This window comes from Lynx canadensis, chromosome A1 (genome assembly GCF_007474595.2).
Source record: "Lynx canadensis isolate LIC74 chromosome A1, mLynCan4.pri.v2, whole genome shotgun sequence".
Classification (NCBI taxonomy): domain Eukaryota; kingdom Metazoa; phylum Chordata; class Mammalia; order Carnivora; family Felidae; genus Lynx; species Lynx canadensis.
The window spans coordinates 44,578,199-44,603,873 of NC_044303.2; the positions used below are offsets into that span (position 1 = coordinate 44,578,199).

The 25,675-nt window shown below is 34.6% G+C and overlaps 1 protein-coding gene and 1 pseudogene across 1 annotated transcript in view; both read right to left on the bottom strand.

Moving 5' to 3' along the window:
• Positions 1-10,243, bottom strand: part of LOC115507849 — a 28,587-nt pseudogene extending 18,344 nt beyond the window's left edge.
• A 150-nt stretch (positions 10,244-10,393) lies between these two features.
• The window catches only part of LOC115511559 (kelch-like protein 1), a 234,459-nt gene continuing 219,177 nt past the window's right edge, over positions 10,394-25,675 (bottom strand). Inside the window, exons 9-10 of the mRNA XM_032593557.1 lie at positions 13,037-13,208; positions 10,394-10,420 (exon numbers count right to left, since the gene is read on the bottom strand). Coding sequence (XP_032449448.1) covers positions 10,394-10,420; positions 13,037-13,208 — 199 coding nt within the window. The remainder of the gene's footprint in view (positions 10,421-13,036; positions 13,209-25,675) is intronic.

Here is a 25,675-nt window from a genome sequence, read left to right on the forward strand (position 1 = left end):
TCATAAAGTTTGAGAAGTGTTCCTCCCTACCCCCCAGGTAAAGCTAATTAACACAGATGCTTATCCCAATTACCCAGTAAAATTAGGTGAACTATGTGTGACAAATGGTTCTATCTAGTCGTTTTTTTTTTTTTTAATGTTTATTTTTGAGACAGAGAGAGAGCACGAGCAGGGGAGGGGCAGAGAGAGAGGGAAACACAGAATCAGAAGCAGGCTCCAGGCTCTGAGCTGTCAGCACAGAGCCCGATGCATGGCTCGAACTCATCAACCACGAGATCATGACCTGAGCTGGTCTGATGCTCAATTGACTGAGCCACCCACAGGTCCCTATCTAGTCTTCTTATTTGAGAAATACTGTTTGTCTTTTTGCTTTTCTAATTTATTTTTATTTTTTTAATCTTTATTTATTTTTGAGAGACAGAGCATGAGTGGGGGAGGGGCAGAGAGAGAGGGAGACACAGAATCCAAAGCAGATTCAAGGCTCTGAGCTGTTAGCACGGAGTCCAATGTGGGGCTCAAATTCATGAACTGGGAGATCATGACCTGAGCCAAAGTCAGATTGTCAACCAACGGAGCCACCCAGGTACCCCCAAAAATACTGTTTATGTTGAAAATATGTGGTAACTGAGGCAAGGAAAACCAAAGCAAAAATAAACTATTGAGATTTCATCAAAATAAAAAGCTCTGCCCAACAAAAGAAACAAGAAAATTGAAAGGCAACCTAGAGAATGGGAGAAGATACTTGCAAATGACATATCCGATAAAGGGTTAGCATCCAAAATATAGAAAAAAAATTATAAAACTCAACACTCAAAAAACAAATAATCCGCTTAAAAATGAGCAAAAGACATGAAGAGACATTTCTCCAAAGAAGACATGCAAAGGAGATGAGAAGACAGACACATGAAGAGATGTTCATCATCACTTACCATCACGGAAATGCAAATCAAAACTACAATGAGCTATCGACTCACACCTGTCAGAATGGCTAAAATCAACAAGAGAAGAAATAACAGGTGTTGGTGAGGATGTGGAGACAAAAGAACACTCATGTACTACTGGTGGGAATGCAAACTGGTCTAGCCACTGTGGAAACTAATCTGGAAGTTCCTCAAAAAGTTAAAAACAGAATTAGCCTATGGTCCAGCAACTGCACTACTGGGTCTTTACCCAAAGAATACAAAACACTAATTCAAAGGGATACATGCACCACTATGTTTATATCAGCATTATTGACAATAGCCAAATTATAGAAGCATCCACTGATTGATGAATGGATAGAGAAGAGGGGGTATCTGTTTACACAATGAAATTCAGCCACAAAAGGAATGAAATCTTGCCATTTGCAATGACATGGATGGAGCTTGAGAGTATACTAAGCAAAATAAGTCAGAAAAAGACAAATACCATATGATTTTACTCATATGTGGAATTTTAGAAACAAAACAAATGAGCCACGGGGACAATAAAAAGAGATAGAGAGAGAGGGAGGCAAACTAAGAAACAGACTGTTAAGTATAAGAACAAACTGATGGTTACCAGAGGGGAGGTGGATGAGGGCATGGCTTAAATAGTGCTGGGGATTAAGGAGTGCACTTGTGATGAGCACCACATGATGTATGGAAGAGTTGAATCACTGTATTATTGTACACCTGGAACTAATATAACACTGTACATTAATGAATTAAAAAAAAGAATTTACTCTAGAGGGATAAAAAACAATACACAAAATGTATATGTCACAAAATATTAATTTTCCATATGAGACAACCATAGTCCTTAAGATGATACAATTCTAGGCCTTTTCAAATTATCTAGTAGTGTAATAGTGGAATATTTATAGGAAGAAGTCCTGTTAAACCTATGTAGGAAACAATAAAGTTGCCTTACAGAGGAAGAAAAATAATTTTTCCTTTATGCTTCTAGGCTCTTGGCTGAGAGTCCCCTGTAAAAAGAGAGATTAACAGGAGAAAAACAAACAGAAGCTTAATAATCAATACACCTCCTGTACATGGGAGATACCTAGGAAAGTGACTAACTCACCAAAATGACCCAATGTACCACCTTAAATACCATCACCAGGAAAAGATAAAAGGAGATGTTGGGGGTGGGAGCCAGTTATGGGAGGCTATCAAGTAAAGCATAGCAAACAAGGGTAAGGTTTTTAGGCAGATTTAGGTTGTTGCCTTCTTCGTTATGAGTTTGGGGATACCTGGGTGGCTCACTTGGTTAAATGTTCAGCTCTTGAGCAAGGATGGGCTCTTGACTTTGGCTCAGGTCATGATCTCATGGTTCCTGAGTTCAAGCTCTGCATCTGGCTCTGCACTGGTAGTGTGGAGCCTGCTTGAGATTCTCTATATCCTTCCTCTCTGCCACTGCCCCACTTGCATACTCTGTCTCTCTCTCTTTCTCAAAATAAATAAATAAACTTTAATAAAAAGGTTTCTAGGGGCACCTGGGTGGCTCAGTCACTTAAGCGTCAGACCCTTGATTTTAGCTCAGGTCATGACCTCATGCTCGTGGAATGGGGGCCCACATCAAGCCCTGCTTGGGATTCTCTCTGTCCTCTGTCTTTCTCTCTCTTGAAATAAATAAATAAAAACTAAAAAAAAAAAAATTTGACATCTTCAGTCATCCTCCTCTTTTAGTTATAGAAATGGAAACATTCTTACAAGTGGAAATTTCCCCTATACATGTAAATGTCCCTTACTGGAAACTTATTTTATACTCAATTTTCAGAGCTTTTCCTCTTTCTGTTGTTTCTTTAAAACTAACCAGCTGAAGGGGTACCTGGGTGGCTCAGTCTGTTAAGCATCCTACTTTGGCTCAGGCCATGATCTCACTGTGAGTTGCAGCCCCGCATCAGGCTCTGTGCCAACAGCTCAGAGCCTGGAGCCTGCTTTGGATTCTGTGTCTCCCTCCCTCTCTCTGCACCTCCCCCGCTCATTTTCTGTCTCTCTCTCTCTCTCTCTCTCAAAAATAAAATAAAAACATAAAAAAATAAAAAAAATAACCAGCTCAAGCTAATCCTTATGCCAAAGAGGCAAATTCTCCTCCCCTTCATGCCTAAAATATTAATTTTGATTCTCATTCCTCCTATTATTATATAGTAATTTTCCTCTCTTTTGAAATATTAAAAACACTATGACCAGGTTTAACAAATGACATAGACATGTTTATTATTATTATTTTTTGAAGTTTACGTATTTCTTTATTTTGAGGAAGAGAGAGGGAGATAGTGCCTAGTAGGGGCAGAGAGAGAAGGAGAGAGAGAGAATCCTAAGCAGGCTCCATGTTATCAGCACAAAGCTAGATGTGGGGCTCGATCCCAGGAACTGTAACGTCATGACCTGAGTTGAGATACAAAGTCTGATGCTTAACCAACTGAGCCACCCAGTTGCCCTGACATGGACATGTTTAAAAGAATTTCCCAAAGCCACAAAACCTTAAATTTGTTATAGAAACATTTTAACCTAGAAATGTAAGACCATAGATATTTCAATATTACATTTTAGCCTATGTGTAAATGTTAATGTTTTTAGGGTTATTATTTATCACAGGTTTTAGCTGACTGGTTGCAAATTTTAATTTCATACATAGACTTGCTGGTTTATTCAAACCATAATATTATGTAGTTAATAATTTAAATTCTTTATACTCTTTGACTAGCCAATATTTTTCAGGAGATTGCACTAATGCTTCTATTCTTATTTAGTCTCCTATTCCAGTATTTAGGAGAAACTTACAAATGTCATCTCTTTGATTTTATTTTAACTGTAAGATTGCATTTTATTGGCTTTTAATGTGCAACATAAAAAAATTCAGTACCGCCATGTTTGGAGATTTGGATGTGATTGCATACTTTATAAAGAATTTTGAACCATATTATGCATTCATATTCTCATTAACAGTCATCATTAAAATTGAAAATACTTGCAGAATATTCTAATACTTCATTGTGCTATTTATAAAAATGTTACACTTCAGGGATACCAATGTAATAAAAACATGGAATGGTATCTTGGAAAAACTAGCCTCATAGATGCTATTTTCTATACTTTCTTTATTTAAATATGCTTTATTAGTTAATTTTTTAAAAATGTTTTTAATGTTTATTTTTGAGAGAGACAGAGTATGAGTGGGGCAGGGGCAGAGAGTGAGGGAGACACAGAATCCGAGGCAAGCTCCAGGCTCTGAGCTGTCAGCACAGAGCCCAACACAGGGCTTGAACTCACCAACTGTGAGATCATGACCTGAGCCGAAGTTGGACTCTCAACCAACTGAGCTACCAAGATGCCCCAAATGCTTTATTAATTCAAAGAGCCAAATAGTGAATCCTATTAGCAAAAATTTTACCTCAAGTGGCAATCGTTAGCGGAACTGATTTGTCAATTGACAGAGTCAAGTTTCGAATCCTGGACTGGAGTCTTGGCAGAGTAGGTAATAAGTGCTGGGACTTATTTCGTATGTGACCTTGGAGGACAATTTCCTTTTCAGCAAATTGGCACAATTAAATCCATTCTCCCTATTTCATATAGGCTTATCAGTTCATCATCCAAAGTGCTGTTCAATGTCATCATTTGATCAATTACTGTATACACTTACTCTGCAATATAAGCAGTAGCATAGGCTAATGTGATCTATATATAGAAAGTAGATGGTTGATGTAGCAAGTTTGCTTCAGGAAAATTCCTTATCAGGAAAAAAATATAGTAAAGATCTTGATTCATCAAATTTTAAATATGACCACCACAAAACTTTAGTGGTTAAAAAATAGACATACCTACTTTATCTTCTCCTCTATTCTTTAATTTCAAAACTATGTTGTCTATTCTAGCTGGCTAATATTCTCTGTATGTTCTGTCTTGGAGAAAATATGTGGGAAGAAGAAACGAAATGTACTTAATGCTACTAAACTATACACTTAGAAATGGTGAAGATGATAAATTTCATGCTATGCATTTTTTTACCTGCAATTTTTAAAAATCATTGATACTTCCTCCTGTCTTATACTTCTAGTGGCATAATTTTTCTGAGGTAAAATGTGACCAATAAATTTGATCATATGTATATGTTGGGAAAATTTAGATTTCCTAATATTTCCTTTATACAAACTATCAATATTTTCCTTGGTTATTAGATTTCAAACATTTTTCTCCAATCCGCAATAAAAATCAATCCCATGGCTTACTCTGACTCAAAGAGGATTTTTCTTTTCACCTTTTCTAGATCCTGCACAATTATCAGCACTCATTATGTGATGTGTGTTTTGTAGGCATTATTTCTAACTACCTCAACTGAGTGACTACAAAAGAAAGCAATAATTAAAGACTGTATTTGATGTCAGTGTAATGTTTAAGAGGAAATAAACATTTTGAAAGAGATACATACTCCTTGATTATTTTGAAAACTCAAGCAATAAAAATGCCCTATCTCTACAGTATACCTTATCAATTTTTTTATTTTTATTTTTTGAAATTTATTCATTTTTGAGGGGGGGAGGGGCAGAAAGAGAGGCACACACAGAATCCAAAGCAGGCTCCAGGTTCCAAGCTGTCAGCAGAGAGCCCAACGCGGGGTTGGAACTCATGAACTGTGATGTGAGATCATGACCTGAGCCAGAGTCAGATGCTTAACTGACTGAGCCGCCCAGGTGCCCCAGCCTTATCAGTTTTTCACTCAGATTTGAATTAAAATTTATTGAAGAAAGATACACTGATAAAAGCAAATTTTCTATCATTTATTAATTATGTTTAAAATTTACATGAATCTATTAAGGACAATGTGTAATGTTTCCACTTTATGCTTTAAACAATTACAAACATTTGGCATAAAATAATGTGCATATCAATGTAACAAGTTTGAAAAATGGGAATGAGAATCTGGAGTCTGCCCTCCTTCTAACAATGATCATTAATACTCCAAATGAATGGATCATAGATTTCTCTCTCAAAATTCTAAGTTGTTTTTGTTTTTTTTATGAACAAATTTCTAAAGGACTTGAACATGCAGTGATATATATAACATTCAGAGTAACTAGCTTCCATGCTTACACTGAACTCAACATAAGGCAAAAGCCCATAATTGTACTGATTCTTTGGCTCAGTGTGTTCAAAAAGCAAAGCAATGTGGTAAGCCTAATGAAAACAATCCTTTGTGTTTGCCAGCTTCAGATTGCTAATACAGCTGCAACAAATTTCAACCATCCACTCTGATGATATAGAAGTTTTGATTAGCAGAACAGTTTGTTTTCTGAATGCAAGAGACAGGCATGAATCTGTTTCTCTAATTGTTCTCATAGTTGAGAAAATGAGGAAGAAGCGTGTTTGTTTTAATGAAATATCATTCTGCCTCCTGGAATGACCACAACTGATTAGGAAAATAGTAAACCAATCAGGTTCTGTCAGACGAAATATCATGTCTTTGACCTCTTTGATATTGCCACAAACTAATAAAACAATTGAATGAGTTGTAGTCATGAAATTATCCGTGTCACAAATATTGGTCTCTCCTCTTAATTGCTCAAGAAAAACAAGCCTTTGGTAACTTTAGTTATTGTATTCTACAATACAAAACAAATTACCAATAACCATTCCTGAACTAACTAATATACGGCCAGACATTGTTTCACAGCAGTTTGATGTTTTTTTTTTTTTATTCTTATAATTCTTTTTGATAGTCTACCTCTTTTGACATCAGTAGGTAAATCTACAGAAATCCTTGCTCTTGAAGAATTTTCATCTCAGGAAATTCTCATTCTTGCTCTCTGTTATAAAAATAACCACTCCAGCAAATAAAATCTCTCCAAATAAAAATAAGTCAAGGTTGCTTGATGACTACCACACAGGCACCTGCTCTCCCGATATTCAAAGAAGCCATCTGTTGAAAAAGATGAAACACAACTTAAGACAATTTTTACTGTCATAGAATAGTATACAAATTGTAATATATTTAAAACACTCATATGTGTTAAAATCATAAATATATGTGCTTCTATTTTCCCAATTTAGCCACAAGTAGTACAATAAAAATGGAAACAATGAAAATGGCATTTACAAAAGAGCAAAAATTTGCATATTGAAGTTGTTAAAACCTGCAGTCATTTATGGGATTTTTAATACAAGTAATAAGATATTTAATGATTTTTAGTGACATAAAGATACTATAGAAAAGTTTCCAAAGAAGATTTATTTCTGGGCTTGCATGGACACATTTCTGACAATACTTCATAGTGGTATCTTGGAATATATTTCAGATCAAATAGCTATTACACTTATTGAAATAATTTTGAAGTTATTTCCCCAGATAGTCTACTGAATTAAATGTGTTATTCATTCATTCTAAACAGAGACAAACAATGAAGTAACTTCAATATTTTGTCATAAATAAGCCATAATTACAATTTCTATAGTGCTTATTAAAAAATTCTACCTTATGATAGTCATCAAAATGAGAATTGAGATGTTTTTAATAATCCTGAATATGAAACTGGCTAGAAATATATTAAAAACAATAATTTTTTACACTTTATAATGAAAATTTATTCCATAGAGGTAAGTCAAGAGTTGAATAATTTGAGCATTTTGATATGAAAGATTTTCATTACAGTTTTCTAAGAATAATTTATGCACATAAAAATATCAGAGTAGGTTAGAAATTACAGGATATTATCCCAAGCTGAGAAGAAAGTGAATAAAATGTAAGAAATAAAACAGCTAAGAGAAAAATAATCTCAGATCACATATATTATCTTATTGATTGAGAAAGGATATGGTTTCACTCTCTAATATGAAAATCACCACCCATATTTACAGTTCTGTTAAATGTACTTACTGTTACCTGCCATCCCTTTGCAGAGTTAACACACATACACACGTGCGCATGCACACACACACACACACACACACAAGCACACAGAGCAACTTCCTATGTGATAATTTTTTATTCCTTTCATTCGTATTAAGAATAATTTTTATAGATCACCACATCATCTTTATAATCCTATCATGTATTGTTATTTTTGTGATAGGTATGTGAATGGAATGTCAGGGAACAATATATAAAGCAACGTATACAAACTGAAATGTATCTCACTCCAAAATGCACATACTCCTTCCATTGTCCCTCTTTTTAAAGTATTGTTTCATATCAAAGTCATCTAACGAACTTTTACAAAGTATATTTGCTCATGCCCTACCACTCAATAGGAATGGGATGAATATTGGGTACTTGTATTTTTGAAAAATTCCCAAATACCCTCCAATGTTAATTCAATACTGAGAAATGCTGTGCATAGTTTCTAGAAAAAGTATAACATGAATAGCTTCACTTTATATCTACATCTACATCTCCCTACATGCATGAGTGTGTTTATAAAAATAAATCTCTGCACTTCTTTGCAAAAATGTGTTGTTCCTCCTGTGATTCCTGTGCCAGTTAATGACACCACTCTCAAGTTACTCAAGATAGACACCTAGGGTACATCCATAACCTTTAGTTTTACCTCATCAACCCTACACCTGAATAATCATCAAGTCCTATAAGTATCTCTCCATCCAACCTAATTATACCTATTCCTGTCAGTTCACATTACAATTTTACCTTGAGTGTGAAGCATTGCAGTATGCCACCCCAGGATATGCCACTTTGGCATATTGATTATTTTGAATTAAAGGTACTTCAGAGATCATTGGTACAGAAAGGACTTGCTGACCCTCCTTGGTCCCACTGAAAGCGGGAGATAAATCTCCCATGTGAAAGGTAACCTCCCTGTACCAGGACACTAGAAGGCATCCTTATCACCAGACATAGGGAATTTAGAGCCAAGAATGCTGTATAAGTAAACTTTGTTACTTCTTCACCAATTTACTACCACAAGCTCAAATCCCTTGTCAGTTCATCACAAATTTATCATTTTGTTGAAAAAGAATAAAGCTTCCTGCTTTGGCCACTTCTTTGACTCTCATATTTTACGGGGTTCCCATACATACAAAATTAATTTTTTATCCCATTCATCCATCTTATATTAATTTAATTATGAGACCAACCAAATAACCTAGAAGGAGTAAAGAAAGGTTTCCACCCCTACAGTGGATTGGTAAAATAACCTCCTAACAGATTTCTCTGACTCTAATCTTGCTTTCTCCTGTTTTTCACATCCTATCAAGTGCAGTTATTTTAAAACAGAATTCTGATTATTTACTTCCCTGCTTAAAATTCATTAACTCCCATTCAGCCTTATATTAAAGTCAAGATTCTAAAAACATGGCTTCTGGCCCTGCCTCATATAGACCCTGTTTATGTCTCCAAACTCCTTGCTCACCACTTTATTTTTGGCCAGTACAACATGTTACATGTTCTTCCTGCAATTCTTTTCAAATTCTGTTTCTCAAACCAAACCATTCCCCATATTTTTATCTGATTAACTATTAGCCACCTGTCAGGTCTCATTCTACATGCCATTTCCTGAAGGAAGATTTCTCTACCCAATACACTTAAATTCTATCATATAGCTAAGTATTTCCCTTACCACAGAATTTATCATGCTATTTTGAGCACTAATATATTCTCCATAAATAAATTTAAATACTTAAGAGATCTTTTGTCTTTTTCCCTTTGCTCTAACTTTGTATTATATATATATATATATATATATATATATAAATTAATTAATTTTTATTTATTTTTTAAACCTGCTATGTTCTCCCTCCAGGGTTGCACCTTCAACCCTAGAATGACAACCTAGAAAAGTTGGCCACAGAACCAATTATAAAAAAGAAACTGAGAATGTAGATATTTCACCAGGTTCCCCTGGAACTTATTCTCTACAGTAGTCCCCTCTTGAAGGGGGAAAATGTTCCAAGACCTCTAGAGGATGCTTGAAACCATGGATAGTACCAAACACATTCTATACTGTTTTTCTCCTGTACATACAGACCTATGATAAGGTTTAATTAACAAATTAAGTACCATAAGAGATGAACAATAATAGCTAATAATAAAATAGAATAATAATAATAATAATATACTATAATAAAAGTTACGTGAATGTGTTCTCTCTCTCAAAATATCTTGTGCTGTACTCACCCTTCCTCTTGTGATGATGTGAGATGATAAAATGCTTATGTAATGAGATGAAATGAGGTGAATGATGTCGGCATTGTTACATAACATTAGGCTACAACTAACCTTCTGACAATACATCAGGAGGAGGATCACCTGCTCCCAAACTACAGTAGCCCATTGTTAACTGAATCCAGGAAAAGCAGAAGTGCAGATAAGGGGATACTGCCATATATCTATTGTGTGTAAACAAACTAAACTCGTACACAACAGAACTGAGTTGCAACAGTAATATTCAACTAATTTATTTAAGAAATATTCACATTGTCTCTTACTCCGTGCCAGCAATTTTGCTAGTCTTCGGGGAGATGATAGTAAATCACACACTATCTTTATAGGTACGGGTGGATAAAACATAACAGCACTATGACAATGTGCCAAGACAACACACGAAAGGGTGATTTTACCCATACCAGGGGAAATGGAAGAAAGTTCTTTTTTTATGTCTTGAAACACACATATTGTTTTTTTCAAATAAAACAGAAGAAATAAACCCAGTGTTAAATGACAAAGTCAAATTTATTAAAACACACACACACACACACAAGTACACATGTATACATGTATGCATGTATTCTCGGTAAAACTATCTAAGACATGAATCTGGAAACTGATCCCTAATCTATTAACATTATTTATAATTAGCTAGCTTAGGAAGTGTTCCAAATATACATTCTTCGATATTTTAATATAGTTTGTTTATTTACTCTAATGCTCAGCCATTTGGGGATGCCAATGCTAAATAGGATAACATATTGGTTTTTTCCATTTATGGGGTAAATGGAGGGAAAGTAACAGGCATTGTCCAGCACATATGGGATTTTTTTGCCAGGGACCTAGAATCCTGAAAATTTTCAAAGTGATTTTGTGTGTGTCTGCTATCTTAAAAATATAAATAATGAAAATATATAGACATAAAATCTTAGAGTAATTTAAATGCTTTACAATTAATGTTTATTGTACTTAAAGTTGTTGTAAAACATTTTTGTAAAGCTGTTATAAACCATTTTAAATACCACCTTCCTGTTTGTAAGTTGTTATATGATCCAAAACACAGCACAGTAAAATACAGATGAGGGAAAATAGTCTTCAGGAGAATTTTACCTATTATTACTACACAGATTATTTTGATTTTAATTTCAGAAGAATGATAAGCAAAATGGCTCATTATTATAAACAAGAAATGAAGATTACATTCTATCATTGATATGCCTGTAAACTTCCTTTATTTGATGTTCATTTGTGAAAGTGGCACATTTTAAATATGTATCATTGAACTGGTACATTTCCTTGGCAAATCAACAATCATTAATACATGCAGTGTCTCCTTTGTAAACACTAGGGAATCAGAAGGAGGATAGGTTAAAATATATCCTCTAAAAACTTAGTGCAATAATTACAAACTGCTTTTATATTTGCTGCTCTTTGGATAGGAAAGGATTCTTTTCTTAGAATTAAAGTGAAACACAGAAAATCACACGACCCAGTTTTCCAAAAACTTTCCCTTCTTTCCTTCATTCTGCCTTCTTTTTTTCCTTCTTGGCCAAATTCATTTATCTCCTGTGAAATCAAAGGATTTTCTCTTAGGGAAGGGTATGATCCATAAGGCAGTCTGGACATTCGGAATTTAGTTTTGTACTTCAGATTCAGCCTATTTAAATATTGTGATTGAACATATCAAATCTGGCACAATCAAGGACGTTATATATCTTTAAAAGTAAGTATCTTTAAAAGAAATTTACTTCAATCAGTGTTCAAGTTCTTCAGATAAACTTTGTTCAATTTCTGCAATCCCTCCCCCCTCAAAAAAATGGAACCCTCCATCCACTGAGGAATATTAGGAGATGAGGTTCTTATTCTGCTTCAACTCAATAAGACCTTTGAATCTCATTGCATCCATTGATGGAAATGGTTTGTTTATTGGAATGGTATCTTGCTTCTAAGTTTCTGATAAAGGGGAGGAATAATAGAAACACTGAGAAATTTGGAGTAGAAAGTAATAAAATACAGGGACACAAGTCTTAGAATATATCCATTCCCTCCGTTAAAAGTGAGGTCATAGTAGTTATACTGAATAAGGGGTTTTCCATTATAATTTGGTTGCACTGCCCTTATTTTCCCCCAGCACCCACACATGCAACACAAATCCTCGGCTATGTGACCAGACAGGGAGCTGCCTTATTCTAGCATTATCCTGAGTCTCTAACTACAGTGTACTGTATATCAAGGGATAGCACCTCACTTAAGATCAGCTAATTATTTCACTGAATCTTCCTGACCAAAGTGATTGGGAGTGAGCACTTTCTACATGACAGATCATTTAGAGCCCTTTGCTATTTGTTTCTTTGTTTTGTTGTTGTTTTGTTTTGTTTTTTAATTAAAAAGCAGGTGTTTTGTTTTTGTTTTTGTTTTCTGTTTTTGGTTGTGAGGATTGCTACTTGGAGTTTCTAGCATCTCCACTCCATGGTAAATGTTCTCTGCAGTCGGTAACAGTGGGCCTAATAAAGGGAGTAAAGCAAAAATGGGAGGTAGGAAGTTGATTTCTGTAGCTTTCCATCTTCTTATTCCAGCTATCTCTAAAACCAAATATGCTAAAGTTAGGATTTTGTGAACCAATATATTCCACTTTGATTTTTTTTTTGTTTCAGCTAATTAAAATTCAGTTACTGTTCCTTGTTATTACTTATAATAAAGTGGAAATCCCATTGAAGCATGAATATCACATTTTAATATGAATTTTATTAATTACAAAATACATAAGAGAAAAGTACACAAAAACATGTGATTTAGTGAACTTTTTACAAAATGAACATGAAAATGGGCTAAATCAATCACTTGGGGTTCAAGGAAATTTAGAACGAAGTAAATGAAGTAAATTCTTGTATTTGAAGTATTATGCTGGCAACACTCTTACCTGTGTCCACTCATTTGTTTGTGGATCATAGGATTCCATAGTGTTGAGGTATGTCTGCCCATCATAGCCACCAACGGCATATAACCTGTCACCAAGGAGACAGACTCCAACAGCATCTCTGGGCATACTCAAAGGAGCCACCATGGTCCATGTGTCTGTTTTGGGATCATATCTAAAATGTAAGGAAAATAGGACATAGCATATCCTAACCACATTCAACTTTGAGTATGTGGAAAATACTCTTTCAAAAGCACACCATGAAAATCAAAACTGCGTTTTTTCTAAAAGCTCAATCATTTGAGCAGATGTTCAAGAGTTAATATCCACAATGTCTGGCTTTCTAAACTTTAAGGTGTTTAAAAAATATACATAGACTCTTAGTTGGATGCACAGTCACTTAGCAGAAAAATTTGCATCATGATTTCTCTCCAAGGGAGTCGGATATGTAAGCCACTATTTTCCACTGTAGAATGAGGTTCTGTCAAACAAACATAAGCAAAATGCTATGGTAATGATACAGAAATAATGGTTAAAAATCTGGGAGAATTATGGAATTCCCCCATAGTTGAAGTCTCCTTTAAATCAGGTCTGAAAGTGTAACCTAACTTTTCTAGAAAGAAAAGGAGAAGTTTATGCAAAAAAAAAAAATCTGAAGTGCTAATGAAAATGCATGGCCAGCTTTGAGGAAAGCAGGGTTGCAGAGTGGCTAAGTTCAGGGAGGTAACAAGGAGCAGAGTGCCTGAAAGGGTAGTTTTTGATCAGCTTATGCATTGTGTGATGGGTAGGAAAGCATTCTGTGTTCCAGTAATAAAACTTGGGGAAAATAATTACAACATGAACAGAACTGTGCTTTAGTGGCTTTATTTGGGATTCACTGTAAGGGAGAGATTGGTAAATCAAGACACTGAAGCAGGGGGCCCAAGTTATCATTACTGAATTTAAACCAAAAATAATTTAATTTCCAGAAATTCTGATTTCCATACATTATATATGAATATTTCGTATTTTGAGTGGCAGAAGCCTGAAGAATACTTTGGTGAATGGACTTTACTTCAGCTAAGAGGGATTAAACCACTTCTTTGCCTTTAACCTGCACCTGCAAGGTCAGATACGGAAATGAAAAAGCTAGTACAAGCCAAGCAGAGTAAATATAAAAGAAGACAGGGTCAAAGTTTTTTGGTTTTTTGTTTTTCTTAACAGACACAGCAAACATATTTTTAGTTTGTTCTTCTACTCAAATCTTGTGTTTCACCAATTGAAACTTTCAGCCCACAGACTCCTAAAACAAAGAAACAAACACAAACAAGCAAAAAAAAAAAAAAAAAAAAAACAAAAACCTACTATAGTTTACTGAAAACAAAGAAGGTTGTTACAAAAGAAAAGGCTGAGAATACCCCAAAGATCTGAAATTTATATTTCTCTGTATTCATGTTATCCAAGATGCTACATGCATTTACATGCCATGGTTGGAAAGGTTGTGACAGCCAAGATAATTTACGTGAAATGAGAGACTGGTTGAATGCCTCCAAAACCAGGACCACCATGAACCATATGCTATCTAGCAAATAAAAATGTAATTTTATATGCTGTAGTTAATAAACTCAAAACATCACAAACACAGGCACCGATAGACACACATAAACACTTAATCCATGCCATCAAAATCTTATCATGAACATTTTGAAATATAAAAGATTTTTTTTAAATAAGGACAAAATTGGAACACCTGGGTGGCTCAGTCGGTTAAGCATCTGACTTCCGCTCAGGTCATAATCTCATGGTTCATTAGTTCAAGCCCTCCCCCCCCCACCCCCACCCCGTCGGGCTCTGTGCTGACAACTCAGAGTCTGAAGCCTGCTCCAGATTCTGTGTCACCCTCTCTCGCTGCTCCTCCCCCGTTCATGCTCTGTCTCTCTCTCTCTCTCTCTCTCAAAAATAAATAAACATTAAAAAATTAAAAAGAAAATAAAAATAAGGACAAAAAAGAAGAAGAGGAGGAGGAAGAAGAGCAGGAGAAGGAGGAGGTAAAGGAAGAGAAGACATCTCAAGGAATGAAAATAGTAGAATCCAGAAAGTGGAACATTTTATAGGTTAGCTGACTGAATTTTCCAAAAACTCAGTAGCAAAACAAACAAAAGCCCCAGTTATAATGAATAATTAGGAAGAAGTAGCTATTCTAAATAAATTTGACTTCAACATGAGAAAAAAACGAGTGGACCTTATTTGGATCCCCATTCAAATAGACCAACTATTAAAAGATGAGGTATGTTGAAATTTTTAATATAGCCTGGGAATTAGATTTTAATAAGGAATCATTTAAGTCTTTATTAGTACTGATAATAGCATTGTTGTTATGTTTAAAAAAAAAAGTCCTGTTCAATTTTGGTTGTTTGTTTCAAGATGAATTTAGAAATGTTTTGAGCTAAAATGATATGTTTGAGAATTTCTTTGAAATACTTAAAAAAGAGTGAAGGGGAAAGGCTGAAACAGGAATGACACATTGGTGATAGTTGTTGAAGCTGGGTAATGAGTATAGGGAAGTTTATTGTATTGTTTAGTTTTTTGTTTGTCAGGAAAGATCTGTAGTAAAAATAACCTTAGAAGTAAGAATGTATAATACACTTTAATTTCAGTGAAAAGTGAACGTTCTTTACACTGTATTCATTCTTCAGTAAAATCCAGGCTGGCTTCTGTCACAATCACTTCACCTAAATAGCTTTTTCTGAAGTCATATTTTATCCCTCATTTAATTGCTATTCAGCTCTATAGAATTTTTTTCAACTATTGTCTGCAAAGCAGACTTTGTCACTTGGCAAAAAGGCAGAAGAACTGAGAAAATAGCCAACACTAGTGTGTGAAGAAATAATAAGTTAATTTCTAAAGACTTATGAAATTTTAAGTGAAACTCAAATATTGAACAATTCTCAAATACTCACATTCCAGGGGAAAATAAGAAAATGCCAGTATGCCCTATATTTAGTACACATTTAGAAATAACATTCTATACACAAATACACAAATACAAGGTTACCTACTAGTGGTTATTTTGTTTTTTACATTAAGGACTCTAATTTTTCTATATTCAGAACTCAATAGATTCACCTTTCAGCCCAGGGATATACAAAATTGTAACCCCCTAAAGTGAAATACACGGACTTTTTTACCTTAGGAGAGGATCCACAGATATACAACCATTTCCCAAACAATTATTAACAGTGAACTCTGTCATTGTTGGGGGTGGGGTTCACTTAGTTTTCACTAAGTTCCCCCAATTTTTTTTTCTGGTTGCCTGTTCATTTTTTTGAAAGAGAAAAAGGTGGTGTGGGAGGGGGTTGACTGTCTTTTTGTATTTAGGCTGTCAGCCTTTCCTACATCTCACCTTGGCCTTTGTTGTCACGGTGTGAGCTCTGCATCAGGGACTCTATTAAACTTTATAGCCCTCAGGAAAGAGAAGTGCCAGCATGTAGGGGCTAAAATTGGCTATAAAATGAAAACTTGCTGAAGGCATATGAGAGTCACAGAACAAAACTTAGTGTCTCATTGAAAATCTCCATTGAAGCTTTTGAGGTACCATTAGTTTTTTAAGCCCCCCCCCTTTTTTTACATTATTTAAGGATAAAAATTGATCTTAAAATATTAAAGGGAAACTTTTTAAGTATAAAAGCATTACCTCAGTAACCAATAAAATTAAAAATACTCATTTTCCTAAACTTGTATAGGCAATATTCAGCTACAAAGCAAATTAAATGACATAGAAGAGATCTGTAGCCAGGTTTGTTCGCCTGTAAAACAAAACAAAGCAAATAAGTAAAAAGAGAAATAAGAAAAGATGAGATCCATGCTACAAAAGTAAACTTCTCGGGCGCCTGGGTGGCGCAGTCGGTTAAGCGTCCGGCTTCAGCCAGGTCACGATCTCGCGGTCCGGGAGTTTCAGCCCCGCGTCAGGCTCTGGGCTGATGGCTCAGAGCCTGGAGCCTGTTTCCGATTCTGTGTCTCCCTCTCTCTCTGCCCCTCCCCCGTTCATGCTCTGTCTCTCTCTGTCCCAAAAATAAATAAAAAAAAAATTAAAAAAAAAAAAAAAAAAAGTAAACTTCTCTGAAAGAGCTTTTAGATTTCTAGGAAATGAATTATGCGATCTATAGTTGAATTTTCATAAATTATTTGAATTAGGCAATCAAGCGTGACAATAATGCTGGTCAAAAATAAATAATTTCACTTTTCCTGTAAAGAAAACGAGTATCTACCAGGCCTTATGAGATATTCAAAACAGATGTACCTTGACTTCAGAAATTTTCATGACAGGAATGGAAAATAAATTAATTTTAATAAAATTAATTTTTAAAAACTTCAGAACAACTGTAAAAATGTTCCTATAAACATCCTTGCTCAGATATTTTCATACATATGCATATTTAATGGGTATTTAGGAATAGAATTTGTGGGTCAAAGAGGAGGTATATTTTGAAATGTGGTAGATACTGCCAATTGGTATTATAGAGTCTGGGCAATTTACAGTCCCACCATTAGTGTCATGAGACTTTCAGTTGCTCTCCATCTTCTCCAGCATGTGGTATTAGCTAATTTCACTTTAGCCTGTCTAGTAGGTCCTGGTATGACATTGTGACTTTAATTTGCATTTCTCTGATGACTCCAAGCATTTTTCCCAATAGTCATTTTTTTTTAAATTTTTTTTCAACGTTTATTTATTTTTGGGACAGAGAGAGACACAGCATGAACGGGGGAGGGGCAGAGAGAGAGGAAGACACAGAATCGGAAACAGGCTCCAGGCTCTGAGCCATCAGCCCAGAGCCTGACGCGGGGCTCGAACTCACGGACCGCGAGATCGTGACCTGGCTGAAGTCGGACGCTTAGCCGACTGCGCCACCCAGGCGCCCCCCAATAGTCATTTTTTCAAGAGCTCTTCTCCCAATCTTCTGCCGACTTTTTCTAATGTTTTTAAGTTCTTTGAAAAATCATTTCTAGAATTTAATTTTTGGAAACAAAGCCTTTGTTGGTTAAATGCGTTGCAAATATTTTTCCCACTCTCTGGGGTAGATTTTTAGTCTTCATGCTATCTTTTGAGGAAGGACCTTTTTAAATTTTTTTTCTTTTTGAGTAATCTCTACATGCAACATGAACCTCAAACTCATGACCTCAAGATCAAGAGTCGCATGTTCTGTTAACTGAGCCAGCCAGGCGCCCTGATGAAAGGTATTTTAACAGGAATATTTGTCTTTATGAATGACTCTTTCCAGATTCAGTTTAAGTAATCTTTCACTTCCCTAGAACTGTAAAGATTACCCCCTCTGTTATATTATAAAAGCTTTGTTTCTTATTTACATTTAAAATGCATCCTGAATTGATTTTTGGTATGATATGAGATGGAGCTAAAACTGATTTTTTTTTCCACATGAGATGTGCTCTTTTGCCTTTGCCGTAAGTCAAGATTCCTCATATGTGTGATTCTATTTCTGAACACAAATCTGTTTCACTTGTCTACTCATTTGTACTAGGCCTTTACCACAATATCTTAAAGTAACTTTATTAGTTGTAACATGTAGTACTTCAAAGTTTTCTTGAGATTTGGGGTCCTTTTCATTTTTATTTAAATTATAGGATTAACTTTTCAACATTACATCCACAATCACACTCGACAAACATTTACAATTTTTAAAATTTTTTTTAATGTTTATTTTTGAGAGAGAGAGAGAGAGAGAGAGAGCGTGCGCACGCCCGCACAAGTCAGGGAGGGGCAGATACAGAGAGGGAGACACAGAATCCAAAACAGGCTCCAGGCTCTGAGCTGTCAGCACAGAGCCCAATGTGGGGCTGGAACTTGGGAACAGTAAGATCATAACCTGAGTCGAAGTAGGATTCTCAACTGACTGAGCCACCCAGTTGCCCCAACAGTTACAATTTAAATAAGGATTGCAATGAATCCATAAAACATTTTAGAGGACAATTCTTCTGTTCCATGAATGTGGCATTTCCCTCCATTTATTTAAGATTTTTTGAAACTTTTCTCAATATTTTATTTTCCGTTTAGAGGTACTGCGTATCTATTGTAAGATTCATTGCTAGGCATTTTTTAAACTTTTTAATGGCAATTATTTATTTATTTATTTAAAGATTTTAGTTTTAAGTAATTTCTACACTCAACATGAAGTTCGAACTTACAACCCTAAGATTAAGAGTCACATGCTCTACTGACTGAGCCAGCCAGGTACACCTAATGGCAACTTTTTATACATTAATTTTGTTGTTATAGTTTGCAGGTAGAAATGTAATTAATTTCATATATTGACTGAGTATATAGCAAACTTATTAACCCACTTTTTAAATCAAATAGTTTCTAATTAGACTGTGGTTAGATTATCATTAGATATTTATCATGTAACCTTGAATAATGGCAGTTTTATTCATTCCTTTCTAATGATTAATTTTCTTTCCATTATTGCTTTATTACTGGATACTCTAATAAAATGTTGAAAAAAGTGGTATTTACATTCATTTTTTCCCTAATGAAAATCACAAAACAACATATTTCAATATTTGACTACTTTTCTATTAATTTCTCTTCCAAGTTTGGTGAGAGTTTTTATTATGGTAGGTATTGAATTTTATCATTTTTGCATTTATTCAGATGTTTATTTATGACTTATTGATTTACATTGATTAGTTGTTCAATGCTAAACCAAACTTGTATTTCTGGAATAAATGCAAATTGGTTGAGATATGTTACCATTTTTATTCACAAATAGGTTTGATTTGTTAACATTTCTTTTGGATGTTTGCATCTATGCTCATGAGTTTAACCATCTTTTTTTTATTTGTTTCTCTTGTTTTTTTATTTCCTACATAGTGTATAAAAGATTTTACTTTTCTATAAATTTCATTTAATTCATTTAATTCATTTCAACTAAAATTTCAAATAATGGCACAAATATTCAAATAGTCTCTTTTTAGAGTCTCATAATAGTGACTCATTCATTTCTTTTATTTTTAAAATTTACTTATTCATTTTGAGGTGGGGGGGAAAGGTGCAGAGAGAAAAGGAGAGAGAATCCCAAGGGGGCTCCATGGAGCCCAATACGGGGCTTGATTTCATGAACTTGAGATCATGAGCTGAGCCAAAACCAAGAGCCAAAACCATGACCTAGGGACCCAGAGGTCCCTACTCATTTCTGATATAGGTAATTTTTTTCTCCTTTTCCTTCACAATCTAGCAACTAGCTTTTAAGTTTTATTGCAAATATTTTTAGAGAAATAACCTAATCCTCTCAATTTCATGTTTGCTTTATATTTTGTTAATATATTTCAATCACTATTTCACTTCTGTTTTGGTAGTTGTTTTAGTCCAATTTTTATAACTTGAGATTGAAGCTTAAATCTTTGCTTTTCAGCCCTTTTAACTTGCTAAGTACATGCACTTAAGTCAATAAATTTATTTTCAAGAATTTCTTTGGAAATGCTAGAACTTAGTACCCCATGTTATATGTCACAGGAGTAGATTCGTCTCTTGGCAATTTATGATACATGTGGTATTCTCTTTATGTGAACTTTTTCAGTAATTCAGTCTTGCCTAAATTGCATGGTACCTTAAATGATTTTATTGTGTGGTATAAACAGAGTTTAATGATGTACATTTCTAATAAGATCTTGAGGAGAGCTTGGGAAAATTGGCAGGCCCCTCTTTTTTTTTTTTAAGTTTATTTAATTTTGAGAGAGACAGAGAGAATGTGAGCAAGGGTGGGGCAGAGAGAGGGAGAATGTTAAGCAGGCCCTGCACTGTCAGCCCAGAGCTGGGCATGGGTTTTGAACTCACGAATTGTGAGATCATGACCTGAGTCGAAATCAAGAGTTGGATCCTCAACTGACTAAGCTACCCAGGTGCCCCAAGACCTCTTTTAATGATAGTGTGAATTTGTATTTTTTATAGAAATACCAAGTCTAGCGTGAAGCATTTGGAAAAATCTGTAGTGAAAGGAATATAATTTTTAAAAAGGAATTTCTTTAGCTACATCCCACAACATTTGATATATATTTTCATTATCATTAAGTTCAAATTATTTTCCAGTTTGAGTCACATATCATTTCAAAGTATCTCCTAACTTCAAACAGTTGAACATGGGGCACCTGGCTGGCTTGGTCTATAGAGTATGCAACTCTTGATCTTGGGGTGGTGGGTTCAAGCCCCTCAGTAAGCATTGAACTTACTCAAAAACAAAAACAAAAAAACAAACAGCTGATTAATTCCCTAGTTTAATTTAGTTTAATTCCCTGTTGATCAGAGAACATGCCCTATGAGATTTCAAACTTTTGAAATTTGTTGAGGTTTACTTTATGACCCAGAACACAGTAAATTTTGATAACTATTTCATGTGTAACTAAAAATATGACCTATAAAGGTAATCATGATAGCACCAAAATTATTTAGATTTTTTTTCAAAATGTTGTATGTAATATAGAATATGGAGGGAAAACTGTTTCTACTTCAAAACTTATCTACCCTGAAACAATTTAATTCTAGGAATTCTCATATAAAATAGTTGGTTTAATACAACATACATATAAGGAAATCAATCATTTTCCTAATAACTTGCTGCCTGGACTCAGGTTTTACACCACCACAGATTTTCATGGCTTGTCTACTTCCATGGGCCTAGACACAGAGGCCCTAGAAATTAATTCTTTATTGTGATTTATAAACCCTTGTGGCTCTTGGTGCTCCTGTTTCCACCTACCAAGGAGCCCACAACGGCAGTGCCTCCAGACAAAGGCTGGTGACTACAGTCCACACCTACAGGACTGGCTCCCCTAAAGGCAGAGAAAGGAGTCAGATTACATGACCTCAGTAACTTCCCCTAAAGAAATGAATAGAAAGACATGAGAATTTTATGTTATTTGCCAAGTGATTTACTAAACAAAGAGTTAACTGATAACAAGTAAAGCTATAAAATGAGGGTAAAATATATTATATATTATTATATATTATATATTATATATTATGTATTATATATACATATATATGACTTCATATAATTACATATAAAAATGTGATTTCAATATGGGAAATTACTTTTAACATACAAGCATATTTGTGCTGGTTGTCACTTTGCTGGTGCCTAAAGAACCATACTCTTAGTGTCATACATTTGAGTATTCCACTCCTTCCTTGCTGTGACCAGCATTGGCCAGTGTGACTTTAATAGGTGTGATGCATGTAGAGGCCTGATGATTCATTGTATTGGATGTCTGCCCTCTCTGAGCCCGTTCTCTTGGATTCCCGTGTCTTGGAACCCCTGCTACCATATGGTAGAATATCCAGCTAAAGGAGAACCACAGTGCTCTGGCTAAAGCATCAACTGAGATACCAGATGAGAGGCAGCCCTAACTGCCAGCTCGGCCAGAGAATGATTGCAAATATTAAAGCCTTGTTGAGCCCCACACGATTGTAGCATCAGCCAATATCATGCAGAGTAGAAGAGTAGCCCAACTGAACCCAGTCAACACATAATCATGAAAGATTTTAATCATAAAAGAAACAATTATAAAAGTATTTTAAGTCACTAAGATTGTAGAATTATTTGCTAGAAATAACTAAAACAATAGCAAACAATTTCATGAAGAAGTATATATCTACCTTAAAAATATAAAGTATCTTCATTTAAATAAAATATTAAAAATATTTGTAAATTTGTATTAACCATATGACATACATATGGTTAGCAACATCTATACCTAATATTTATAAAAATAAACAAAATAACTATTTTGAGTATTGGTCTAAACCAGTGTCAAAAAAAACCAACCATAGTGTTGGTAGAATTTAAGATCAGAAGCCATAGTCCATCAGACAATGTACATTAATCCATCCATTGATTTATTCAGACAGGATATTTAAGCATTCATTATATGTTCTACTCCTGACATATAGAACCTAAATGTATAATTGGAGAAAGGAACAAAGAAATAGACTGGCTTTTTTCTTTAATTTAACCTTTGCTAGTAAATATGTCTCAATATATTGAAAAAGAATCAAATATAGACATCAATTTACATAAATGAATTTTAATGAGTTACTGACAAAATTGCTTTCTTTTATGATTTTTTCCTCATGATTTTCTATCACAACAACAAACACTACTTCTAAATTAAAAAAATGAAAACTTCATGGGGCGCTTGGGTAGCTCAGTCAGTTAAGCATCTGACCCTTGGTTTTTGCTCAGGTCATGATCTCACAGTTCATGGGATTGAGCCTGGTGTCAGTCTCTGTGCTGACAGTGCAGAGCCTGGTTGGGATTCTCTTTATCCTTGACGCTGCCCTTCTCCCACATGTTCTTTCTCTTTCTCTCTCTCTCTCTCTCTTCCCCCCCAAGATAAACTAACTAACTAAATAATAAATAAAAACATCAGAGTGGTTTAAATATCAGGCTGCAACTATCCAAGACAGGATTTCTTAGTTCAAATCCAGTCTCAATTTACAAATTATTCTCTGATAAGTATAAATTCCTCAACACAGGATCTTCCACACATTCTCTAAGGACACATTCCCTGTTTTTATTTCATTGCAACAGTCTAACTTAGGGTCACATGTGACATAAGATGGTTTTGAGTTGAGTATCCATTTCAACAATAAGACAGAGGGAGAAAAGTCAGCACAATGTTAGGGGAAAAAATGATTCCCAATATTGTTTGCGTGTTTCCAACTCTCATATTGATTATGTGCTTAATCTTTAAGATAGGCGTTTAAAAAGTAGTTATTGATATTCTCCCAATCATCCTTGTTACTTCTCTTAAATATATAATGGGAACAGAAACATTGGGAAAGAAGACGGGGTAACTAGATTTCTTCTCCCCTTTTCAACATTCCCTATGTATTTATTAAAAAAAAATGTTTAAAAAAGTTAATTTTATTTAAGTTTAATTTAACTGCCTATGAAGGCACATGAAAAATCCTATTTTGACCTAGATCATATTTATTACATCCTTTTTAAGCTTGAGGAGAAGAGAAGTGAATTGATGACAGAACACGGGGAAGCAAGGATAAGCCACACAGCTCTTTGACTCCTTAGATGTAGTTTCCTCAGAGGGGCTTCAAAAATTATTTAAATTATTGTCAATCAATAGAACATGGAGCATACCCAGGAGATCTGAATGTTGGTTAAAATTCACTTTTAAAAATAAATACCTTGGGGCACCTAGGTAGCTCAGTTAGTTAAGTGAAAGACTCTTGATTTCGGTTCAGGTCATGATCTCATGGTCATTAGACTGAGCCCCACATCAGGCTCTGGGCTGGGCCTGGAGCCTGCTTGGAATTCTCTCTCTACCTTTCCCTCTGCCCCTTTCCCACTTGAGCTGGGTGGAGTTCACTTGCACTAGTTCTCTCAAAATGAATGAATGAATGAATGAATACATGCATACATACATACATACATACCTTTTAACAGTTCAGAATTAAGGAGCAATTGATTATATAATCACTTAATCTACTAATATAACAGAAAAGTCTTATTAGCAGTGTAAGTCCAGGTTGTGTATTAAATAGCTTCTCTCAACATGAAAATGGATTTGGTAGCTTGACACCAGGGTTGATATCCTTCCATCTGTTTGTACATGAGGTTTCATCTATTCATGGACACCTACCTTTCCCCATAATTGTTCTTTTCCTTCCTTTAAAGCATGTAGATGGAGTACCATGATGCTAGCATTCCAGGTAGTACATCCAAGGACAACAGATTATTCTGTTATTCCCTGTCCTTAGCTGACCAATTCAAAGACAACACTCTCCTCATAAGCCATTGATCTAATCACATATCACATATCTACAAATATCTACTCACATATCAAAATTAGTTTAGCTGTGGTGTTAGCTAATAGTTGTTACATCCACTTGTAAAGCAGGGCCCCCACGTATCTAGGCTATCAGAATTTCCATCTTTTGCACATATGTCTACAAGAAATTTGAACATAATTTTTTATCAAAGAAATAGCAAAGATTATGTGTGCACAATAATAGAAAAATAACATTAACAGCACACTAGTTAGTCTTTTTATGCTACACTCATTTGGCTAATGTTAACAGTAAGATCTTAGGAAGAAGAAGAAAATCTCTTACTAAGTAGTTCAAAACCCCAATCAAACATTTTAACTTTAAACAGTTCAGGTAGAAATTAAGAAAATTTAGAATCTTACATATGTCAAAGTATGAGTTAGTATATTAATATGCTATATGGCCTAGGATAAGTGCTTATGATTCAAATAAAAAGTCTCTCCTTGATCGTCTGTTTTCACTGTTTAGAACTGCAACAATTCTTGGATTATGTCCAAACCAAAAAGTTGAAATAAGAAGAGATATGAAAGAATATAGAATTCTATTCTTACCTTATATATTATTGTGTATAACATTAAAAATGTTAAATTAATAATGTATTTATCCCTATATATCTGACAGCAAATCTTAACTTTCATTATTTCATTCTTTATCAAAGATCTAAAGATGATAAAAATATTGAGCCATATCTGGACAGAAATAAATTAGGTATTCTTATTTTAGGTGACTTTTTCTTTTCTTTTTTTAAAATTTTTTTACATTTATTTATTTTTGAGAGACAGAGAAAGACCGAGCACAAGCGGGGG